Consider the following 21,692-nt stretch of genomic DNA (forward strand, 5'->3'; position numbering starts at 1 on the left):
GAATATGGTACACATTTATTGTTTTATTAAAAGAGACCTCACACTTCCTGTCTGCTCCAGCTGTGCTGCGGCCAACAGTGAGCTGCGCGGTGGCACCTGCCACTACGTTTGAGTTCAGAGTTATAGTGGCTTCAGGGGGCCTTATTTTTGGTGAGGTCTTATTTTCAGGGGATGCCTTATATTTCAGCAAGAGGTAAAACTATAAGTAGGCCTTATTTTCAGGGGATGTCTTACTTTTGGGGAAACACGGTATTTAGGTCCTACAAAAATTGTTTTAGTCTTTTTAAAACTTTGTCAATTCAGACCTATCCCCTTTTTCACTTGCACCCTTATATTGTGATGGAAATCCTGTTTTAGGAGACACTTAATGGGAATTGCAGCTTACTTGTGGGTTTTTGTTTTTTTTTACATTTTAGACACCATGAGGTGATGTTTTGAGAAAAGTTTTAGCATGTTAGTATAAGGCATTCCTGAAGGACAGCTAAGTAGGGTGCAATGATGGGGAGTCTTTCAGTTTACAAATAAATACTTTAGGAGACTCTCCCCAGCCTTGAGAAGAGAGCCTGACCCAGACTCTCCCCAGATCTCTCAAACCCCAGCTTCTTCATCCAAATGGTCTTCTTATCCTAGTCACCAAAAGTGGTCAAAGAGGGAAGTCCAAGCTCTTTGCAGATAATCTTTATGTATAAATGCAATAATAGGTCATTTACTCAACTACACATTCTTTTGAAAAATATTAAAACAGCATTTTATTTGAAAATAAAATTAAAAAGCATGTAACATAAAAGCAAGTTACACTATCTTTAAAAAAACACACACAACGGATGCATTTTAATGAAGAAGCCCTCTCCCCCTCCCACTCTCTGCATGCTCTCCTCATGAATTATGTGTAAGAGAAGTAACCATAAAACAGAGTTTTGCAGAATCCTTCATCCAGAATGCTTACATGATGAAGAGGTTATGATTACCTTCTTACAAAATTTCTTTTTTCTATTTAAAAAAAATGTAATGTTGATTGTTTATTACAAAACAATTCAGTACAAAAGTCCAATATATTGAAAATGACTTTCTCCCTTCCCTCACAGCAGCATTATATACAGCAGAGAATAAACAGGAGAAGATTGCTGATCTAGATGCAGCAGTCTTCAAATTAACTGGGACACACAGTGGTTTATTGACCCTCCCCTGCCTAACCCCATAAAAACTAACAAAGCAAAACACTGACCCCACCCTCACCCCCACAAAAAAGGCAAAAATATTGAGGGACCCATTCCAAACAATAGTGCAGTTAGTTCAGTGTCAATAATTCACATCTTGTAACAGAGTGTATGAATATGACTTCTTTCATAAAACTTTCAGTGCCCAAAAAAGAAAATTAAGGCCATCAGATTTGCTGCTTAAAAATTCACATAAAGGAAATATAAAAATATTCTGTGCTTCAAGAAGGCTTTGCACTAAATGTAGGTAAGAATTACCACACTTCTTTGAGAAAGATCACTCAATTGATCAGCTACATATTCTAATAATTATTTTAATAATATCAGAAGTCTCTAGTTAGTTGTTGAGATAGTTTGGCTGGGTGGGTGGATCTATTGACTGGGGTGGGTCAATTGGACCGCCGCTGCTGCTGCTGCTGCTGCTGCCGCTGGGATTCTATCACTGTTGCAGGGTCAATTGTTTCTAAGGGCTCAATATCTTCCTCTTCTGGATCATCAGCCCATATGTTCCCATCCCATGTTACAGGGTCCCAACTTTTCCCAATCAATGCCCTTACTTTGGTTTCAGACACTGCTCTAGATCTGCATTTCAGCTGCCGTTGTAATTCAGCCACTCATTTAATGAGACTCTGGACCTGGTTCTCAGCAATGTCAGCTCTTTTACTAGAGAGAGAGGGGGAGCTAGGCTATCCCAGCACAGGCAGCAAAACAACCAGGCAGGTCACCAACTGTCAGCCAGGTCACCAACTGTCAGTCCCCAACTCAAGAGATGTAAATTTCAATTGTGTGGTTTTAAAGGGACTTAAACTTGCAGTGACACAGTCCACAGGCTAGGCGTCCCACAGGTATTGTAGCCTGCAAATTGTGGCACAGAACAAGCAAGGCAGCCCACACTGATGCGATGATCAAAGAGTGAAAGACAAGAAAGGCGAGGCTCACCGAGCCATTTATCTCTCCACCCTTCAGTTAATCCCACTTGTGTTTATCAGCCAGGCTGGCACAATAAACAAACTATCTCAGTTGTCTTTTTAGAAAAAAAATAAAAGCATGCTTTGGCATATATGTTCATCAATATATTCCATAGTTATAATTGACAGTGGTTATTTATCCTCCTATCAGAACTTGATTTAAACTCATAGCACACAATTGCTAACTAGTACAAAATTGTCTTATAGCTTTGTACAATGGTTAATTGAGAAATTGATGAACATGACCAGTAGAGGTACTTTTGTTGTTGTTGTTTTAAAGGGGAATTTTTATAATTATCTTCAATGGGAATTTAAAAATTACCTTTTCATTTATATACGTTAATAGAGTTTATATGGCCAGTAAAAATTTCCAGAAACATTTAAAAATATTTTAGTGCAACAAGTTGTCTTTAACACAGTTAGAATAGTTGAACATTTTCACAGTGCTTTTTTTAGATTGGAAAAGATATACGTATCTATACATATATAGCTATATAGACATATTTATATGTGTATACATATGTTGTATAGGCATATATTTATATGTGCATAGATATACTTAAATATACTTATGCTTCTATGTGTATTTGTATTTATGCTTATTTACATATGTATAAATCGTGAAACTTCGGTTGTCGAACATCTCCGAGTTCAAACGTTCTACTACACAAACAGCAAAGTTAAAAAAAAATCTGCTCTGTGCTCATAACTTTGCTATATAGTCGAACTGAAAATCGAACTTGAAAACACCTGCACAGGTTGAGCGTGCGTCACCGGTCCAGTCTCACCGCAGACACACAGGAGCGACACTTCCCGCTAAGCGCAGCTCTCGCCCGGGCGGCATTTAGTGCTTCTGTTAGTGTGTCAATAGTCGTCATTGTGCTTTTTTTTTTCCTTTTGTGCTTTATTTGTGTAAAATATCGTAATTTTTAAAATGCATTGTGTTTTGACCTTTAATGCATTGTATTTATTGTGTTTAGATGTTTTAGAGGATATTTCTACAACCTAGGGCTGTTAACTTTGTGTTAATTCCTTGAAAAATGAATTTATCAGCGTAACTTTGGGGCTTCAGGGCTACAGTTTTTAATTGAGAGACCTCTTTGAGGTGGAGCAGCATAAACTTTAAAATTACTTCTTTTGTTGTTTTTGTCCAGACCTGACCATGTACTTTCTCGAATGATTTGAAAACTTAATTTTTACTTTCGGACAATTTGTGCCTTACAAATAAGGTGTTATTAGATACCAAAGTAGAGCAAAGTATAGTGTGGTAGACATATAAATGTGTGCTTCATACACAATATTCTGATGAATTTGTTTACTTGTTATTTATTTATAAAATTGTAACCTTTAAGGTACTTGCGGGTTATCAAGTGAAATCAAGTTTTCAAAACTGCGAGAGTGTCATGGATAAAAGAATATTGCTATTCTGATTTTGAGGTGGATTCAGTTTTTAGGTTATACAAAACAAAATGATATTCCCTTTGAAAGTGCAAGACTACCTAAACAGTGATAGAAATGTTGTACTGAGAGGCCTCCACGCATATTCACAATGTGTTGCTTCCTGCGCTTGTGCAGCACGGGTTATGGGGACTGCCTCCTCGACAAGCCAAGTGGAAGATTCTACGATTTGTCTCTACAACTTCCTGGATTAACGTATGATGTAAATAAGCAGTGTGAACTTATGTTTGGTCCTGGGTCACAAGCGTGTCCTTATTTGGTAAGAAAAAAATGTAAACCTTTTGTTTGAAAATGTCTGTAACCTGAAAAATATGCTCTATTTTCAACATGTACATGTATTTTAAGGAAGGTGAGTTAATATATGAATACCTTAATAACTAAAAATCTTAGAATGAAATGGTAGTTGACAGAAAGGAGGTTTTAAGAAGAGAAGCTTATATGTTTGAAGTACTTATTATATGCCAGGCACTGTGTTGGGCACTTAGAAAATGATCTTTGTTTCCGATTACAGGATATTAAAAAGTAGGTTCTCTTAGTAGCAGAGGCTAGGAGAGGCTATGTAATTTGAAAATTAACCAAAATTATTTTCTTATAAATATTTCAAATGATCCTTCTTTGGGGAGTAGAGCGCGAAACTGCTGATATTTTGATATTGAGTTATTTTAATGTGTCAGGGAACCTAATAGACAACATTTTCTTTCATATAAGTTTGAATCCAAGGGAGTTAAGTTTGGTATGCAGATTGCTCAGTTTCATTAGGTTACTATTTTGTAATTTTTTCTTAGGATTTTTCAGAGTTTACATCCTTTCCATGTCCATGGAAATAGACGACTCGACACTTTCACTGGGTCTATGATCATTATTTGGGGTACATTTGAGGTTTATTTCAGAGTAAATGCCACTGCCTTCATGAGAATTACGCTTTACTTTCTAAGCGTAATCACCATCTTTCCTCCCTTCTTGCAGGACTCTCTACACTTCCCTTAGCACATTGCTGGATTCTGGTCATTGGGATCAAAATGCAGCCTTCGTTCATTTAAACACATAGATCTGTTCTGTCGTGCATGAAAGACCCCCCAGATCATTACAAATCCCACCAGAAAGCGCTGTCACAGACTTGATACCACCTCACAGCAACCCCAGAAAGGGTTTCACAGATGGTCAGTCCTGAGACTGCAGAGAACTCCCCAAAGGGGGAGTTTGAACTGCTGACCCTGCAGTTAGCAGTCCAACACTTAACCCACAGGGCCACCTGGGCTCGCTCAGAGGTGTCCTAAAGTATGTATTTATTGACTGAATTAAATTTACTTAGAAGTTATTACACAGTTGATATACTTGCAAGTGTATGTTCCCTATAGTGAATATTCTTCCCTAACCTTACATTCATAATCACAAATCTTACTAAGCCTTTAAACATCCATTCTAGGAGAAAATATTTACTTTGATTTTTATTACAAAAGATGCATTTATTTTCTACCAGATTTGGACACTAAAAAACTTTGAATTTAAATTCAGAAAACATGAGGAAATTATTTTGGTTCCAGCTCCCATGAACCTATGTGTGGATTTTTATTTTCTTGTACAAACTTCAGGCCCTTTTGTTTAAAAATTGAAAGTCTGCATTATATTTATAAGCTAAGGAACTTCAGTATATATTATACAGTATTTCTGTGCACATTATTCATACATTCCACTTTGGATCAAAAGAGGCTTTTAAAAATTCCTTGTGAATAACATTTAAAAACAAGAAGTCTTTTAGAGAAATATCCTTTAAAAAGAAAGAAAACTCTCTTACATCATTTTCAGTACTTCCACTCCAATTCATCTCTCCAATTCTTCAAAGTATGAGTAAAAATGTGACAAATTCAAGAAACTAAATGTTGCCATTCTGTGCATTTGTATGAGATTGGCGTTTAATTATTTAGCAAGTCGTACTGCTGACTATGGCCAGCAGTGACCACGGAACCAGGAAATGTTTAGTATTCAGTTTATAAATTGCTGCATTCTACGGAATCAATTAGGGCGTTGTGGTTTTATTTTGATTCGTGTTCCTTTGCTTCCTGCTGCCCTGCAGAAACAGTGCCGGCGACTCTGGTGCACAAGTGCAGAAGGAGTTCACAGTGGTTGCCTTACTCAACACATGCCACTGGCAGATGGAACACTCTGTGGTCCTGGGATGGTAGGTTTTCTTCAAGGGTGAGTCTTGTATCAGGAGATTATCCAAGGATATGATTGACTCTCATTTCAGCATTCTGTTCATTATTCCTTGGTGGTTTTTGCTCTTCCTGATGAATTCCTTCTATTGTCATGTTTGGTTGATGTAGTACACTGTTAAATGAATTAACCGCAGTTTCACCAAAATGTAGCGGTTCCATATTAACGCTGCAAATAAATTACCATAGAAATAATTACAAGGATACATGTCTAAGTATGGGATAGTCTTGTCATTACTAATAAGTATAGACATAAAACTCCTAAGAGTTGGCAATTCCTTGAAATTCACGGATGAAGTACAGAAGGGTCCTTAGAATCAAGGGTGATATGACGTCATCTCACTTACTTAGGGCTTGTTATCAATAGAGACCAGTCCCTGAAAAGGAGCATCATGCAAAAATAGGAAATTTGAAAATGGACGACTGAAAAAGAATTAATGTATTGGAATTGTGGTATTGCAAGGAATATTGAATAAAGTTTGGTCTGCCAGAATCATAAACCAATTTCTTTTAGAGGTAATACAACCGGCGTGTACCTTAGAAATGAAGATGGTGAGACCGGTCCTGGCAGAGAACAATCTCTGGAGAAAGGCATCATGATTGGCGTAGTAAAGGGTCCGTGAGAAATAGGGAGACCTTCAGTAGCACAGTGGCTGCAACAGTGGGCTCACCAGAGACACCACTGTGAGGCTGGCACAGCATTGAGTATGCTTCATTCTGACTCCTAAGGTCCCTATGAGGCAGAGCCAACTCGGCAGAATCTAGCAACAAGAATTTAGATGGGGAAGACTTCAGAAATAACAGATTTTGAGCTTGGGAAACGCAGAGCTTGATTTGGTTACAGTAAGTTAGAGATATCTATTAGATTGCAAGTGGAGATGAGTAAGCATCTGCATGTGAGTTGAGCCCCGGAAAGAGATCTTACACTGGGAGATGTACATGTATGAGTCTTTGGGAGATGGATGTGATGGGATGGATGAGACTACCAAAGAAGTGGGTGTTGATAGAGAAGAATAAAGGACCAATAGCTGATCTGAGGCAATTTCAACATTAAAAGATCATAGAGAAGAAAAGAGCTAGCAAAAGAAACTGGGAAAGCACTCTCACTGAGGATCAAAGAAAATGAAGAATGTATAGAGCCCTGGGACTAACTGGAAGAACAAATTGAAGAGGGCGCCTGGTCAACTGTGTTACATGCTACTGAGAAGTCAAGGAAGCTAGGGACTGAGAACTGGCCTCTGGTTATAACCTTGTAGAGCCATTGGTGACCATCACCATAGCAGATTCCTGGGGAGATTGGGAGGCGGCGGGGAGAAGGCTCCTTGGGGTGGGTTTGGGAACAGACTTAAGCAGCGCACATAGACAGCTCTGTAGAGCAGTGGTTCTCAACCTTCCTAATGCCGTGACCCTTTAGTACAGTTCCTCATGCTGTGGTGACCCCCCAACCATAAAATTATTTTCATTGCTACTTCATAACTGTAATTTTGTTACTGTTCTGATTTGGTGACCCCTGTGAAAAGGTCGTTTGACCCCCAAAGGGGTCGCAACCCACAGTTGAGAACCACTGCTTTAAAGGATAAACAGAGCAGTAGCTAGTGAAGGAGAGTGAGTTCTAAAACTCATATGCTTATTTTTCTTTTGTTGTTTAGTAGATGGGAGAAATAGCACGGTATGTTTATATATTAATGGAAATGATCTAGGGAAGTATGTGTCAGACTATATGCAATAAAAAACTTGCTTTTTATATTTTATTTCCAATAATTTATAAATATATATTTATATAAAATAAAAATGATTAGGAAAACAAAATGTAGAAAGAGAGCTTTACAATATAGTCATGCTTTTAACTAGCATGCTTAATGAACATAGAATTACTCTGTCACCTTCCTGTAAAAGCTTCTAAATGCTTGCTCTCAATTTCCGTCCTTACTCCCTTGCCCCACAGACAGGTAACAATAGTTCCGACGGGTATGGATGGGTGGGTCACCTTTTGAGTAGCACTTAGGTACTAGAGAACTGAACAGTGATGACATAGGAGAGGGGACACTTGATGGAGAGTGGTGGGCAGGATGGATCAGCACACCCGTGGAGAGAGCGGAGTTGGACACGGTACAGCCTTTTCATGTTCAGTAATAGGCCAGAAGGCTGAATTCAGGAGTGGAGATATTAGGTGGGTAGAAGGAGTGGTGGGAAATGGTATGCATGTCTTTCTAGAAATTTCTGTTTTCTTGTTGAAGAAACAAGGTCATCACGTGAGACATGGGACGAAATGTGCTAGAAAATTATCTAAAAATATGTTTATAAATTATTGGAAATAAAATATAAAAAGCAAGTTTTTGATTGCATATAGTCTGGATATCTTTGAGTCAAACAGAAGCATGGATATATACAATGCTAATATTTGCTTCTCTTAAAAAAAGCACACATTTTATTTTGATGTCTCATTCTTCTCCGTATGTGTAGCTTTTCCTTCCTCATGGAAAACCCTAAATACCAAAGGCAAGGGCGCGCTCACTTGGGCAGCACATACACTAACACTAGTATGACACAGAGATGATTAGCATGGTCCCTGTTCCAGGATGACACACACATTCATGAACCATTCCATGTTGTCTTTTGCTGTTTTATTTTTGTATGTTCTCCAGTAAATGAAATCCAGGACCGGTACATCTATAGAGACAGGCACTGCATTAATGGCGTATTGGGGGAGGGGAGGGGGGGGGAGGGAAATGAGGAGCTAAGAAGGACAAGTACCAGAAGGAAGAAGATGTTCTAGGACCGATTGTTGGGATGCTTGGACAGCTCCTTTTAAGACGACTGAACTACCGAAGTGTATGGTATGTGAATTTTATGTCAATAAAACGATTTTTTTAAACAAAGGAGCAAGGGGAATATCATCTTTTTTATTGCAGAAATCTTCTTATAGTTACTTTGCAGAAACTCAGGAGATACTCATAAAGAGGTGTTACAAGTAATCCCACTTCTGAATTGATATTTTTGCGTTGAATTGTATGCACTTTGTTCCTATCCTGGCCTGAATGTTGTTGCTATAATTGATGTGATGTTCTAATTAGATATACAGGAATCATTTCTTTGTGTTTATTATTTTATAGCATTGCTTCCATGGATTGTGTGTAAACAAGGAAATGGAAACACGTCCTGTAGATGGTGAATGGGGACCATGGGGACCTTATAGTTCTTGTTCAAGAACATGTGGAGGTGGAATCAAAAGCACAACCAGGCTCTGTAATCACCCTGAGTATGTCTATTTTATGTCACTGTCAATTAAGATTATCTCAAGGCACAAGAAAGTAAACATCAGTTTCATTTACTTCTAAAACTGGAGGTCAATCTGTTAAGTTTCTGAGATTCAGAAAACTTCTAGAATACTGTAAGCCACATTACTTTATGTCTTGGTAGTTTAGATCTTTAAAAAAGCAAAGGTTTATATTAAAATAACTTTTACTTTTCAATAGATACTTTATTATTTCATAGCATGACCACTATGAACTGTGTGTAAACAAAGACATGGAAACACATCCTGTGGATGTATCTTTTTTGTTTTCTCATTTAACCAATATTTGAGAAATATTACCCAATGTGTGTGACAGTAACTATGTCTCGATTTAGAGTTCCTGGTTCTTTTCATCAGAATTTTGGCTTTCCTGCACAAAAGATGCATAGATAATATTTCCTTTAAATTGGATTTTTTGAGGCATTCAGACCGCTTTGGATAATTACACATGCCACATTTTCTTTCTCTGCCCCTCGTGCTATAGAGCCACCATTTTCTTAAGCTGAAAAAGTAAAGAAACATATCTCATCTTCATCAAACTACTTTAAATGACTTAGAGATTCCATAAGGTTTTAAAATAGTAAGCAATATGATACTCTTTAAGTACTTTAAATCTGACTTCATGGGAATTTCAGAATAGCTAAATAATGCCAGATGTACTTATATTAAATTTTTTTTGATAAAAGAATTTTTCTTTTTAGCATTAGTTGAAGCAAAGAGATAGACAGATAGGATGAAACTCTATAAACTGAGTGATAAGATTATATGTAAATTTGTGCATCTATATCTAGATCTTCGTCTGTCTATATCCATTTCCGCCTATGTCTGTATCTGTCATCTACTTTTTATTTTATGTGACTCTTGCTTAATTATGTTCTCCCACACTGAACTATTTTACATGTTTCTCCCAGAAAATTAGCAAGTCCTTTTCTGAAGTTCTGGGCTGGATGGCCCTCCAAATGCATCTTCTCCAGACTAAGATGCCATTCCCACCCTCCTGGGATTCTTGTGCACCCGAGGGGGGATCTATTTTGTTTATTAGCCATGGCATTATTTCCGAACTTTGTTACATGCTTTTGTTAAAAAAAACAAACACAAAGTGTCAGCAGGATTTGAGTGTTTTTTCCCCGATCCTGTAAAAGAGTGGAACAGTTTTGGAAGTAAGTGGCAGAAATACTATTGTACTGATGTGCTTTAAAATGTAATGAATTTGACTAGGCCAAGAAACGGAGGAAAGTACTGTGTGGGCCGCAGGATGAAATTTCGGTCATGTAATACTGATTCCTGTCCAAAAGGCAAGGCAGACTTCCGAGGGCAGCAGTGCTCCGATTTTGATGGTAAACACTTCAACTTCAATGGTCTTCCCCCCAACGTGCGCTGGCTTCCAAAGTATAGCGGGAGTAAGTAATCATCACATTTGTTCGGTACAAACATTTTGGTGTGATCGAGGGATGAAACGGCCCACTTCAGTTTCCTCATGACAAAGCAAACTTGGGATGATTTTACAGTTGCCCTAAAGGATCGCTGTAAACTCTATTGTCGGGTTGCTGGCACCACTAACTTCTACCAGCTGAAGGATAAGGTTGCTGATGGGACTCCGTGTGGAAATGAAACAAATGACATCTGTGTTCAAGGCCTGTGTCGGGTAAGCAAACTCGGAGTTTAGCCTACCATTTCTCGGAGCACCTATGACGCCCTTTCTGGTGAATTCTAGTAGAGTCCTCGTTGATCATTCCCAGAAGCACAGCCGTGGGCCCAATTGCCAGGAGGCCAGCTGTTGCCAAGAGTCACGCGTAGGCCGTTAATGTTTTTTTTGGTTGTTATGATACTCAGAATGAAGAGAGATTCAAAGGAGCAGGGATGGTATAGTGGGCTACACACTGAACTGCTAACCACAAGGTCAGCAGTTCAAACCTCTCAGTTGCTTCAAGGAAGTGACCTTTCATTTTATACACAAGTATAAATATTGCTGATACACAATTTGCATGTAAAATATTTTATGCTGTGTTAATTATAGTTCAATAAAACTAATGAAACTTAATATTAAGAGCTAAAGAGATCCAAAAGGGAGGAAAAATAGACTATCTGGGCAGGAGGATTATATTTGTAAATAAATTAATGTTCATTAGAAAAAAGTATGTAAAAATTTAAAAAATGAATAAACAGCAACGGATGTACAAAAGTGCCCAACACAATTGATGTATATATGGATTGTGATAAGAGTTGTATGAGCCCCCAATAAAATGATTTTTTTTTTTAAATCCAGAGGAACTGGAAGAATTAAGAAATAAAATGAATAAACAAAAGAAGAGAAAAATAAAATATTTTATGAGACACAATTTTCTTACCCTTCTGAACATACTATGTTTAAGAAACATTCCTAAGATGTGAAATGCTGAATGCCTGCGACACTGGGGACAATTTCTGTATTGAGAGGCACTGCACTTAGGCTCTGAATGACTGGGACAATCATTTTCTCTCACGGTCATTCATTTGCTCATTCTTTTCATATATACAACTTACTGTGTGGATATGAATTTGAGAGCAATAAAATGATTTCTTTCAGACACAGTCAGTTTATTCTTAGGGGTTAAAAGTCGTGAGCTAATTCATGAATCAGGAGAGACAGCTTCGCGGAGTAAGCTCTTCTGACTGGCTACCGATACACTCCCACTCCACTCCTTTGCAGGATGGCTCTCAAAAGCTGGCAGCCTGGGGCATCCCCGGCACTGGTCATCGTAACAGAGATTACAAGGATTCATCTCTAAGAAATATGATGCGGAAAGTCTAGGACTCAGATATTTTAAGTGCCACTCCATGTGATTCTGACAGCAAAGATAATGTGGATAGCTCTTTGAGAATTCTTTTTTTAGATCATGAAAATATTGATTTTTCAGTGAGATCAGTAGATAATATTCTTTAAAACTCCAGTCGTACTGACCCTCTTATGAATCGAAAGAGTACTTGTGAAAACAGCTTTGTAAACTTGAAAGAATGGTGCTTCCCATGAGTCAGTTTTGTAATCTTGGCTGTAACTGCTGTGTCTTTGAAGCAAGCGGGCTGTGATCATGTGCTGAACTCCAAGGCCAGGAGAGACAAATGTGGCGTGTGCGGTGGAGATAATTCTTCCTGCAGGACTGTGACAGGCGTCTTCAACAGTGCTCATTATGGTAATAGTTTTCCATTTGATTTCACCTAATGATGAAGTTTTGTCTCATCTATACACATAGTCCAAACAATTATTAAAGTAATTTTTCTTTATACTCCATGACTAAAATAATTGCTGTCACTAGTAAGAACAAATTCAGTAAATTGTTGTGATATATATCTTAATTAAAATCATTTTATATAAACATTCTTCTTAGCATAAAAAATATATGTCTTATACCAGATCTAATATTGATTCACCTGTCAAGGTATATCAGATTCCTGTAAAGAATTAGGTGCCTAGAGTAAACGAACTGCTATTTGATGGAGATGTTTGAAAAGATCCACTAATTAATGAAGTGATTTTACGGATGTTCCTATAATCTAAAAACTATATATTATGCATTTCCAGGGAACTTGCTTTCAATTTTTAAAATCATTTTTAACCACAACTCTTTATGGCTTGATCTGTCCTTATATTTCTTATGATTAATTATATGTTTTAGAATGTTCATTGAAGATGAAGGATAAAAACAATTAACTTAAATGTTATTTGGGAATTATCCCAACCTTTAATTTCTAGGTAGTACCTGGATCATAGGGAGCCTTGGTGGCTTAGCGGTGAAGATCTTGGCTGTTAACCAAATGGTCAGCATTTCAAATCCACCAGTGGCTCCACAGAAAAAAGATGAGACAGTCAGCTTGCAGAAAGATTTCGGTTTGGGGAAGCCCAGGAGGCAGTTCTACTCTGATCTCTCCTGTGAGATGAAGTCAATGGCAATAGGCTAGCTAGATTGCAGTTGCAATTGATATTTGGCCTAGGGTTTATTCCCCTCTCAAAATTGCTCTGAAAAGTCAGATATTTGCCATTCTAAGACATCCTAGGTAAACCTTTAAAAAAAACATCTTCATGGAACCCTACTGCTTATGGTGGGTTAAGTGTTAGGTTATGTACTTTGAGGTCAGTGGTTCAAACCAATCAGCCAATCCGAAAGAGAAAGATGAAGTTGTCTTCTCCCCCAAAGGTTTACAATCTTGGAAATGCAAAAGAGTTCTCCTTTTACCTGTAGGTAAGGCCTGTGGGCCACAATCGGCGGCGAGTTTGGTAATCTTCAACTACCAATAATGTGCACATGAGCAAACTTGTTTAAGCTAGCACTGTGGCTTCACTTAAATTGCCATCATTTAAAATGCAAAATGTGTATGTTTCTGATCATAAACAGTCTACTTCCTCTCATGATGATGACTGTGAAACTTAGTTCCTGACTGATTGGACATATTATTATTCTAATGGTTCCTTATTTTATGACAGCCAAGCAGTCAAATCATCTTAAGGCTGGTGAACCACTTTTATCAAAGCCTGTCTATACTCACTGAAAAAACTTTTCTTTTTCCTGTATAAATCCCAATATACCAACATTAGAATCAAATGCAAACAGTCCTTGTGTGAGGGGATCAAATCAAAACCAAATCAAACTCACTGATTCGGACTCATCACGACCTGATCGGACAGAGTAAAACTGCCCCTTTGGGGTTTACAAGTCTGCCAATCTTTATGGTAGCCTAAAATGTCATCGTTCTCCCACAAAGCCGCTGGAAAATTCAAACTGCTGACCTTGCGGTTAGCAGTCCAATGCTTTCTCCACTCTGCCAGCAGGTGTCCGGAATGTCTGAATAAAGGACAGCTCCGCCCTGCCCGTTCATGTTCCGTGGACTTGCCCTTACTTTGAAAAGATTAAACAGCCCCTACTCACAACCAGTTCTTCGTCACATTCGCCGTCATTTACTGCAGGTGCAACTTTGAAATCACCGACAAGGTTGCCAGCCTCTTCTGGTGCTCAAGTAAGACTAAGCAAGAACTGTATGCACCTACTCTTTCTCAGCGACACATTCTGCTGAAAGACACACTTAGCAACGGGTCTTGTTTGAAACCGGGGCCTGCTTTATTTATTTAATATGCCAAATTGCATTATGATTTCATTAATCTGCAAGTGGAAAATGACGGTCCATTCATTTGCAGGATCTGAATAGCATTTGTCACATTTCTGCCCCCTGGTGGTAACCTTCATCTTTTCACCTGTGCAGTGCTCCAGTCTTGCTTTCTTGGAAATGTAAAATACAGCAAAGGGCTATAGATAGTATAAGTAGTAGTAATATTTTCCAGAGAAATTAAAATTTTGTTGCAGACTGATAACTTAAAACCAATATTATGTATATATCACTTTATATTTAAATTATACAGCCTAGAAATGAAATAAGGCTGTATTAGAAAAATGCAAGGTAATATTATATCAGGTTTGCAAGTTTAAAATCCTCTTAAATGTCCTATTCTTAAGTTCATTACATATTTTCCGAAATCTGTGTGCTGGGAAAATTACCAAATGTTTTATTAATTTATTCCATGGAAGGAAAACCTAATAAATAGGGACATTAGACACTTAGAATAATATTACGAGATCATTATTGATTTAAAACCTGAAGGTATTTGGACAACCATATAATAGGAGTGCTTCTCGTGTTGGGAAAAGACCAACCCTCACTTCAGCTGTAACTGGTGTCGTGGTTTCCTCACTGTTTGATTCATGCGAGTTCTGCTGATTTTGGTTTCATAAAATATAAATATTGGTTCCAGTCGTCTTGTTTAAACTACTTTTCCACTGATAAGGTGGTTTGTGGGCTTTGAAAAACAATGGAAAGATTTGGGGACAACTTTTGGGACCCTTGCTTAAACTACAGTCCAGAAGCTTGAGATGAGCTGCTTCTCCCTAGCGTGCATTTGGGTGTCACCTAGTCACCGTGCTCCACGCTCCTGGCGACAACCAGTTCACTTTTGCTTTCTACCAGATTCATGAAGAGTTTGGAATCTTTCTTTCCCAGTGAATAGACTTCAAAACTGTTTTTTAAAATAGTCCAATTTAAACATGAACACATCTAGTAAGTCTCTCAGAAGCTAGAATATTAACTCCAGTTCCATTCTGTAATTAAGAGGTTGGCCAGTAAGGACAATAAAGAAAAGTTGTACTTAATAATTCCAATTTCAATTTGTTTTTAGACAACAGCTATGGGTCCACAACACCCCCCATAGGGTTCTTAGTAATTTGTATAGCTGCACTGTGTCAAAAGGAATAAGCACTATAACTTATACGTATTATACAACTAAGTCTGACCACGCTATTCGTTGTTTTTTTTAACCAATCTTTCAGCAATAACAGTTTCTGACTCTTCGCTCTTTATGAAATTTAGCATGTATAAAATTATGTTGCAGGTTATAATGTTGTAGTAAAGATTCCCATTGGAGCGACAAACATCGACATTCTTCAGCACAGCTACTCTGGGAAACCAGAAGACGATAATTACCTGGGTAACTATTTCTGCTTCCTGTACAGCTTCGTAGAGGTCTGCAGCTGATGTGCGTTCTTGGTCATGAAGAACAGCTCTTGGAGCAAATAGGCCGTTTCACTTCATTTCGAGCTCAGGCTATTTGACTCTCTCTACATGTGTTCTTCTTGAGCTATACAAAATATATTCTATTTTTTAAAAAAGAAAAAATGTGAGTTCAATTCTGAAAAGTAAATTTGCTTTCAGTTTTTGCCAGAAGAGCATTTTAGGGGACCAAAGATTCTCTTCATTTAATGATGCATGCAATTTAGAACAAAAGCTATCTTTTTATAAAACTCAAATCTTAACTGGAGTCTTTGTAAAAGTGCCTTTTAAAATTATCCAAATGAGTTAAAATGTAGCAAACTGTTCGAATAGAATGTGTTTTTAAAATCTTGTGTTCGAGAAAGGAAGAGAGAAAAGCCTGGTTTCATATTTTTAGATGTTAATGAATGTAATTATAGTATTTTGCCCGTTAGCTATTTCTAGAATATAAACTTCATTTTTTAAAATTATTAGACATTTGTTTTCAGATTAAAATACTGCTTTATAAGCACTTTCCTTCTTTGTGAGAAACACTTTAATATTTACTTATTCATATTCACCAAGCTGGAGTGGTGATAATAGACTTCGTGCTGAAAAAGTACCTGCTTCATAACATTAGTAACATTAATAACATGGGGACATGTGAAATATTAGCCCAAGTAATCAATGCTTGTAGTTGGGAATTCAGATCTATAATGAATAATGTGTCTCAGGATATATGTTTAGTAGTCTAAGATCAAATATAAATATTTTGATTTTCTATCTTTGTACATTTAATTACAGTTCTCTGTTCAGAATATAAATGCACTTACATTTATGTACTTACATATATGCGAATGCTATAAATTAAAAAAGCATGTCTCCGTTAGGTTATACATGTAGATTTTATATTTTTCTGAAATAGCCAATTGGTTCTGCTCAATTTAAAAAAAATATTGACCACTAAAGTATCAATATATTTCATGAGAGAACTACAAATATCAAAGTGTATAACTTTCCTTGAGCAAAGTAAATAACATGTAAAAGCATTAGGAGAGGTTAGTAAAATATATATTTGAACTTTTCTTTGGTAACTCTAAAAACGGAGTAATTTTCCACAGCTAGGTTTAATTTTCCTTAGTTTGACTTTAATCAATAGTTTTAAAGAAAGCCTGCCCACTCAATTGGATACCATGCACATTTTAAAGGAGTTTATATTTTATAAGATAAGTATACAAATGAATTCTTTCTCCATTAAGTGCAGTGTAATGGTAGTCATGATAGTTCACATTGAATGCATTTCCACTGAATCACTTTTGACTCCCATTGAACTTATAGGGCAAAATAAAACTGCTCCATGCGGTTTCCAAGGCTGTCAATGTTTAGGCGAGCAGACTGCCTCCGCTTACTCCCATGGAGAACCTGGTGGGTTTGACCTTGTGATTAGCTGACCTTGTGCTTGGCAGCCCAATTCTAACCCACTGTGCCAGCAGGACTCCTTCACGTGTGCATGAAAAATCCTCTGCCATCAAATAGATTCAGACTCAAGGACCTTTGGGGGTCTACTGGGACCCATCTGTCCTACAGGGTCACAAATACACCATTGAGACAATTCCAACGTGTGTTCGGCCGGGTTGACTTGAGAAACAAATCCGGAGACACTCATGAATGTGTAGGAAAGAACTTTACATCAAGAAGTTTTATGTATCAGGAAAACATCCCAGCTTAAGTCCGATCATTTCCGAAGTCCCTCTTCAGACTCACGCAGACACATCCAGCAGCAAAACGGAGGAAGATCACAGGCCATGGATCGGGGGGAGACGTGCGGGTCCAATGGCAGTGGAAGCATCACAGGGCTATGTCTGGTCTCCGCGTGGCTCGCCAATAGGAAGGTAGAAGCAGAGAGAGAGCGCGAAGTTCCCAGGACCACGCCCACAAGGAGGTACCATCAGGCCGTGTGTGACCTGATTGACAGGCTAGACTCCACCCCTACTCTTTTATATATCAAGTTGACATGAAATTATGTAACCACCATACAACCTTAGCAACCCCATGTAGAATAGAAGGAAACACTGCCCGGTCCTGCTTCATCCTCACAATTGTCCTTAATTTCAGCTGATTGTGATAACCATTGCATCGATCCATCTTGTTGAGGGGCCCTCTACTTTTCCACTGTCTCTCTACTATACCAAGCATGAGGTTCGTCTTCAGGGACCAGTCTCTCCTGACCATATGTCCGAAGTACACGTCCAAAGTACCTAAGTCTCACCCTCCTAGCCTCTAAGGAGCATTTTGGCTGTACTTCTTCCAAGACATATTTGCTTGTTCTTTTGATCATTCATGGTACTCTCAGTATTCTTTGCCGGCACCATAATCCTTTAAATATTTCTTTTATGCATTGAACTGTTAACTGCACAGTCAGCAGTTCGAAACTACCAACCACTCTGAGGGGGAAGCATTTACAGTCTTGGAAACCCACAGGGATAGTTCTCTTCTAAAGGGTTACAACGAGTCAGAATCTACTCAATGGCAGTGAGATAGAATTTGAATATTTATTCTGAAACTTAGCTGTACGTTAACTTGTATGCTTTGAGTTGGGACTGCCTGGAATGTCAAACAAAAGTTTTCATCAATATCCCACTGAAAAATTATTAGATATAATATAAGCAAAACAAACAAAACATTTTTATTAATATGAAACTTTTATTAGTGTGAAGTATAAAAGTGGCTTCATTCATTCAAAAATTAAAAATAAATACCACAGTGCCTTAAAATTATACATATTTTTCACATTTGATCCTGATATGAATCAAGTCTGTGAGGTAGAATTATTTATTATTTTCCATGTTGTTGTTTCGCAAATTGAGCTAGAGTCTTGTCCAAAGACTATCTAGCAGTGTATTGGAACAATGTGAATTCAAACCCATTGTTCTAATGCCAACCCAAGTTGTTTTATGCAATCATGTTGTCAGTATACATAAAGAATAAACACGTAGTCACTAACTGATAAATGTGGGGGTTCAAATCTGCCCAGAGGCACTTTAGAAGAAAGACCTGTCAATCTAGCTCTGAAAAATTCACAAGCATATTTCTACTCTGAAACACAAGGGATCACCGTGAGTCAAAATCTACTCAACAACCGCATGGGTTTTTCTTTGGGGAGGGGTGTGTATAAAAAAGTGTCTGTGTAAATGCATGAGTATACATATACACGTATACACACATAGCATACACGTACCCACATAAAGTTTTATAGGTATACATTAGTATCCACAGAAGCCCTGGTTGCTCAGTGTTAAGCACTTTGTTGTTAACCAGCAGGTCAGCACTATACAGGTGGAAACAATAGTGTGAGTTTATTCCAGTCTCTGACAGGCATCCTGAAGTCCTCCTTCTTAGGGGTCTGCTGCCACATAACAGGAAGACTGTTTTGCTTTCTTTTAAGCACATTGGTGTACACCGACATCATTTCATTGCAGAAGCGGATTTGAATTTAAACAGTCAACTAGGGATCCTTCTGTAACGTGGACTGGCTTTCGATTTCCAGATTAACATTTTATTTCTTTGCAGCACTATCAGACAGTCAAGGGAATTTTCTTTTGAATGGAAATTTTGTTGTAAGTATGGACAAAAAAGAGATCAGCATACAAGGAGCTATTTTTGAATACAGCGGTTCAAACCACACAACTGAGAGACTGAATAGCACTGATCGCCTGGAAGAGGAACTTGTGTTGCAGGTAAATTTCCAGAGACCACTGACAGGCTGACCTTCTTAGTGCACTGTGATGGTGAAGTGGTTAGCATGTATTATTAAAGATATAGATGCGGCCTTTGAAAATAGGGCCTTTATGTATTCATTTGTATTTTTATCCAGGTTTTGTGTGTAGGTAACTTATACAACCCAGATGTACATTACTCCTTCAACATCCCTATGGAAGGGATAAGTGAGCAGTTCACGTGGGATCCGTATGGGCCATGGCAAGACTGTACCAAAATGTGTCAAGGTACTGTGGGATTGAAGAAGAGAAGCACCCGATGTGCATGCTTGTATCATTTTAGGTACCTTTGAGTCTGGTTGCCTGGGAGATTTCTGTACTGTACATACATAAATACATACATTTCCTGTCCTGTTCTTCTCTCTCCTCTTTCTGCTTCATAGCTTTACCAGCTCTCTACCATTTCCAGCACTCTCCACCACTGCACCTTCCCCCCACATCCATTCTCTCCCTCATAGGTGCAGAGGTTTCTCAAACACGCATGCTCTTCTCTGATCCACTGCCCACTGCACACGCTGTGTGGATGTCATCAACATGCTTTTATTCTTCTGTTTCCCCTCCCTGACCACAAGGGATGATATTTGTGCCGATGATACGAATAGCACGAAAGAAACACGGGAAATGCAAAATCAAGGAGATTGGCAGCAGAAAATGGAAAGGCTAGCGTTTTGTGTAATCTGTAATTAGAGAGACTTAATTGTGTAATCACATGTAATGTATGTCCAATTCACAAAGTCTCATGGAGGGACTTCTTGGTTTTAGAGGATTAAATACAAAAAACCTGCAAAAGCAAAGCAAAACCCTGATTCTGCTTTGAAATGTTAATGTCTAGTGAATCAAGAAGACCCTTGAGCAATTAAAACTGTCCAAGAAACAAACAAACAAAATGAGTGCAGAGAAGACCACAGACAATGCCGAGGGAGCAATTTGTGGAGATTGAAGCTGAAGATGCAGGGGCTTTTCTTTAGAACGGAAACGTAGTGCCTCCTAGTGAATGGTGGAGGGTGCTGGAGTCAGAGCAGCAGGGGGCCAGATGGGAGGAAGGTCAGGTGTGCCGAAGAGAGCACACAGGTGGCCAGAGGCAGGACCGGAGAGGGTGGGAGTGCGAGGGGGTAGTGGGACACAACTGATGCCAGCATTCCAGCAGAAGTGTACAGAAACAGGCAGAGACTTGGTCGCTGCGCAGGCTGGCAGAGCCCAGGATGGTTACGTGGGAGCCGCTCTACCAGGACCACTGGGCACCATCTCAGTGGAGGGAGACTGTAGTAGATAAAGCAGGGAGGAGTGGGAGAAATCTCAAGTTAGGAGACATGAACGGTGGGAGCACGGGAGGAAGGGTTGATTTTGAGGAGGCCCTCGCATCCATTTGCAGAAGGGAATTAGAGAGCCAGGGCCGGCATCCACGAATGGAGTAAGGAGGCAGGTGGCCTGTGATGGACGGGTTGCTGAGGAAGCAGACGAAGCAAGGAAAGAAGGAAGGGAGCCTGGCGAAGTGAAGAGTGACCAGACTCCCAGTGGTAGGCTGCACCCCACCGGGAGCTGTCCAGGGGTCAGTTCTTCGACCGCCCTGGGCAAGAAAATATGGGCAGCGACGTCAACTTCATTGCCGTACAGTTCATCAGGATCATATTCCCTTTTGTGTTGATTGGTTTTGGTTGTTCGTTTTCTCTCCCGTTAACTCCCTTCAGTTGTGTTTGTTCGCTTGTTTTTTTCAGTCTACCTAAAGATTTGCATTATCTCCAAACTTTTGGTCAGGGCTATAGGTTTTGCCTTAATAATTTCAAGCTGGCTTTGTTTAATCATTCGGTCACATGTTGCTCCCTTGGAAGTAGCACTGCTATAGTCCTTATTCTCTCACCCTAATTTGTTGATGCTGCTTTCTGGGCCTTTCAGATGGGATTATCGTCAAGTTTTCTTAATCATTGTGGGAATTCTCTATGCCTCTCTTCGGCATTTGATTCCCTGTTTCCTAAATCTTATGATTTTTTTTTCATTCTGATTTACTGCTTCACTAGGTGAAACATATGCTTCAATATTTTCCTGGAAGGTAGCTTTTTGAAATATTTCATGTCTGGAAAATGGTATCATAATTTCATAGTTCTTTGATAGTTTAGCTGGTATGAAATTCTAAAGTAGAAGAGCGTTTTCCCTTAGAATTCTGAAAGCTTTGTTTTCTACCTTGTAGCAAATCCTAATTCCCTGCACTTGTACATACT

General features: G+C 38.6%; 1 protein-coding gene and 1 non-coding gene across 2 annotated transcripts in view; both read left to right on the top strand.

Annotated features, from left to right (window-relative positions):
* Nucleotides 1–21,692, top strand: part of ADAMTS20 (ADAM metallopeptidase with thrombospondin type 1 motif 20) — a 181,643-nt gene that overhangs the window by 61,121 nt on the left and 98,830 nt on the right. The window contains exons 10-18 of the mRNA XM_045287241.1: nt 3,761–3,902; nt 5,718–5,822; nt 8,970–9,115; nt 10,370–10,551; nt 10,660–10,796; nt 12,204–12,321; nt 15,564–15,659; nt 19,271–19,437; nt 19,575–19,704. Of these exons, the coding sequence (XP_045143176.1) occupies nt 3,761–3,902; nt 5,718–5,822; nt 8,970–9,115; nt 10,370–10,551; nt 10,660–10,796; nt 12,204–12,321; nt 15,564–15,659; nt 19,271–19,437; nt 19,575–19,704 (1,223 nt within the window). The remainder of the gene's footprint in view (nt 1–3,760; nt 3,903–5,717; nt 5,823–8,969; nt 9,116–10,369; nt 10,552–10,659; nt 10,797–12,203; nt 12,322–15,563; nt 15,660–19,270; nt 19,438–19,574; nt 19,705–21,692) is intronic.
* On the top strand, nt 8,364–8,470 carry LOC115868574. Its single transcript, XR_004045673.1, has one exon. It is a non-coding gene; the product is annotated as a U6 spliceosomal RNA (small nuclear RNA).

Source organism: Echinops telfairi, unplaced genomic scaffold (assembly GCF_000313985.2).
Source record: "Echinops telfairi isolate 266 unplaced genomic scaffold, ASM31398v2 ScPeMD7_12;HRSCAF=54, whole genome shotgun sequence".
NCBI classification, from domain to species: Eukaryota; Metazoa; Chordata; class Mammalia; order Afrosoricida; family Tenrecidae; genus Echinops; species Echinops telfairi.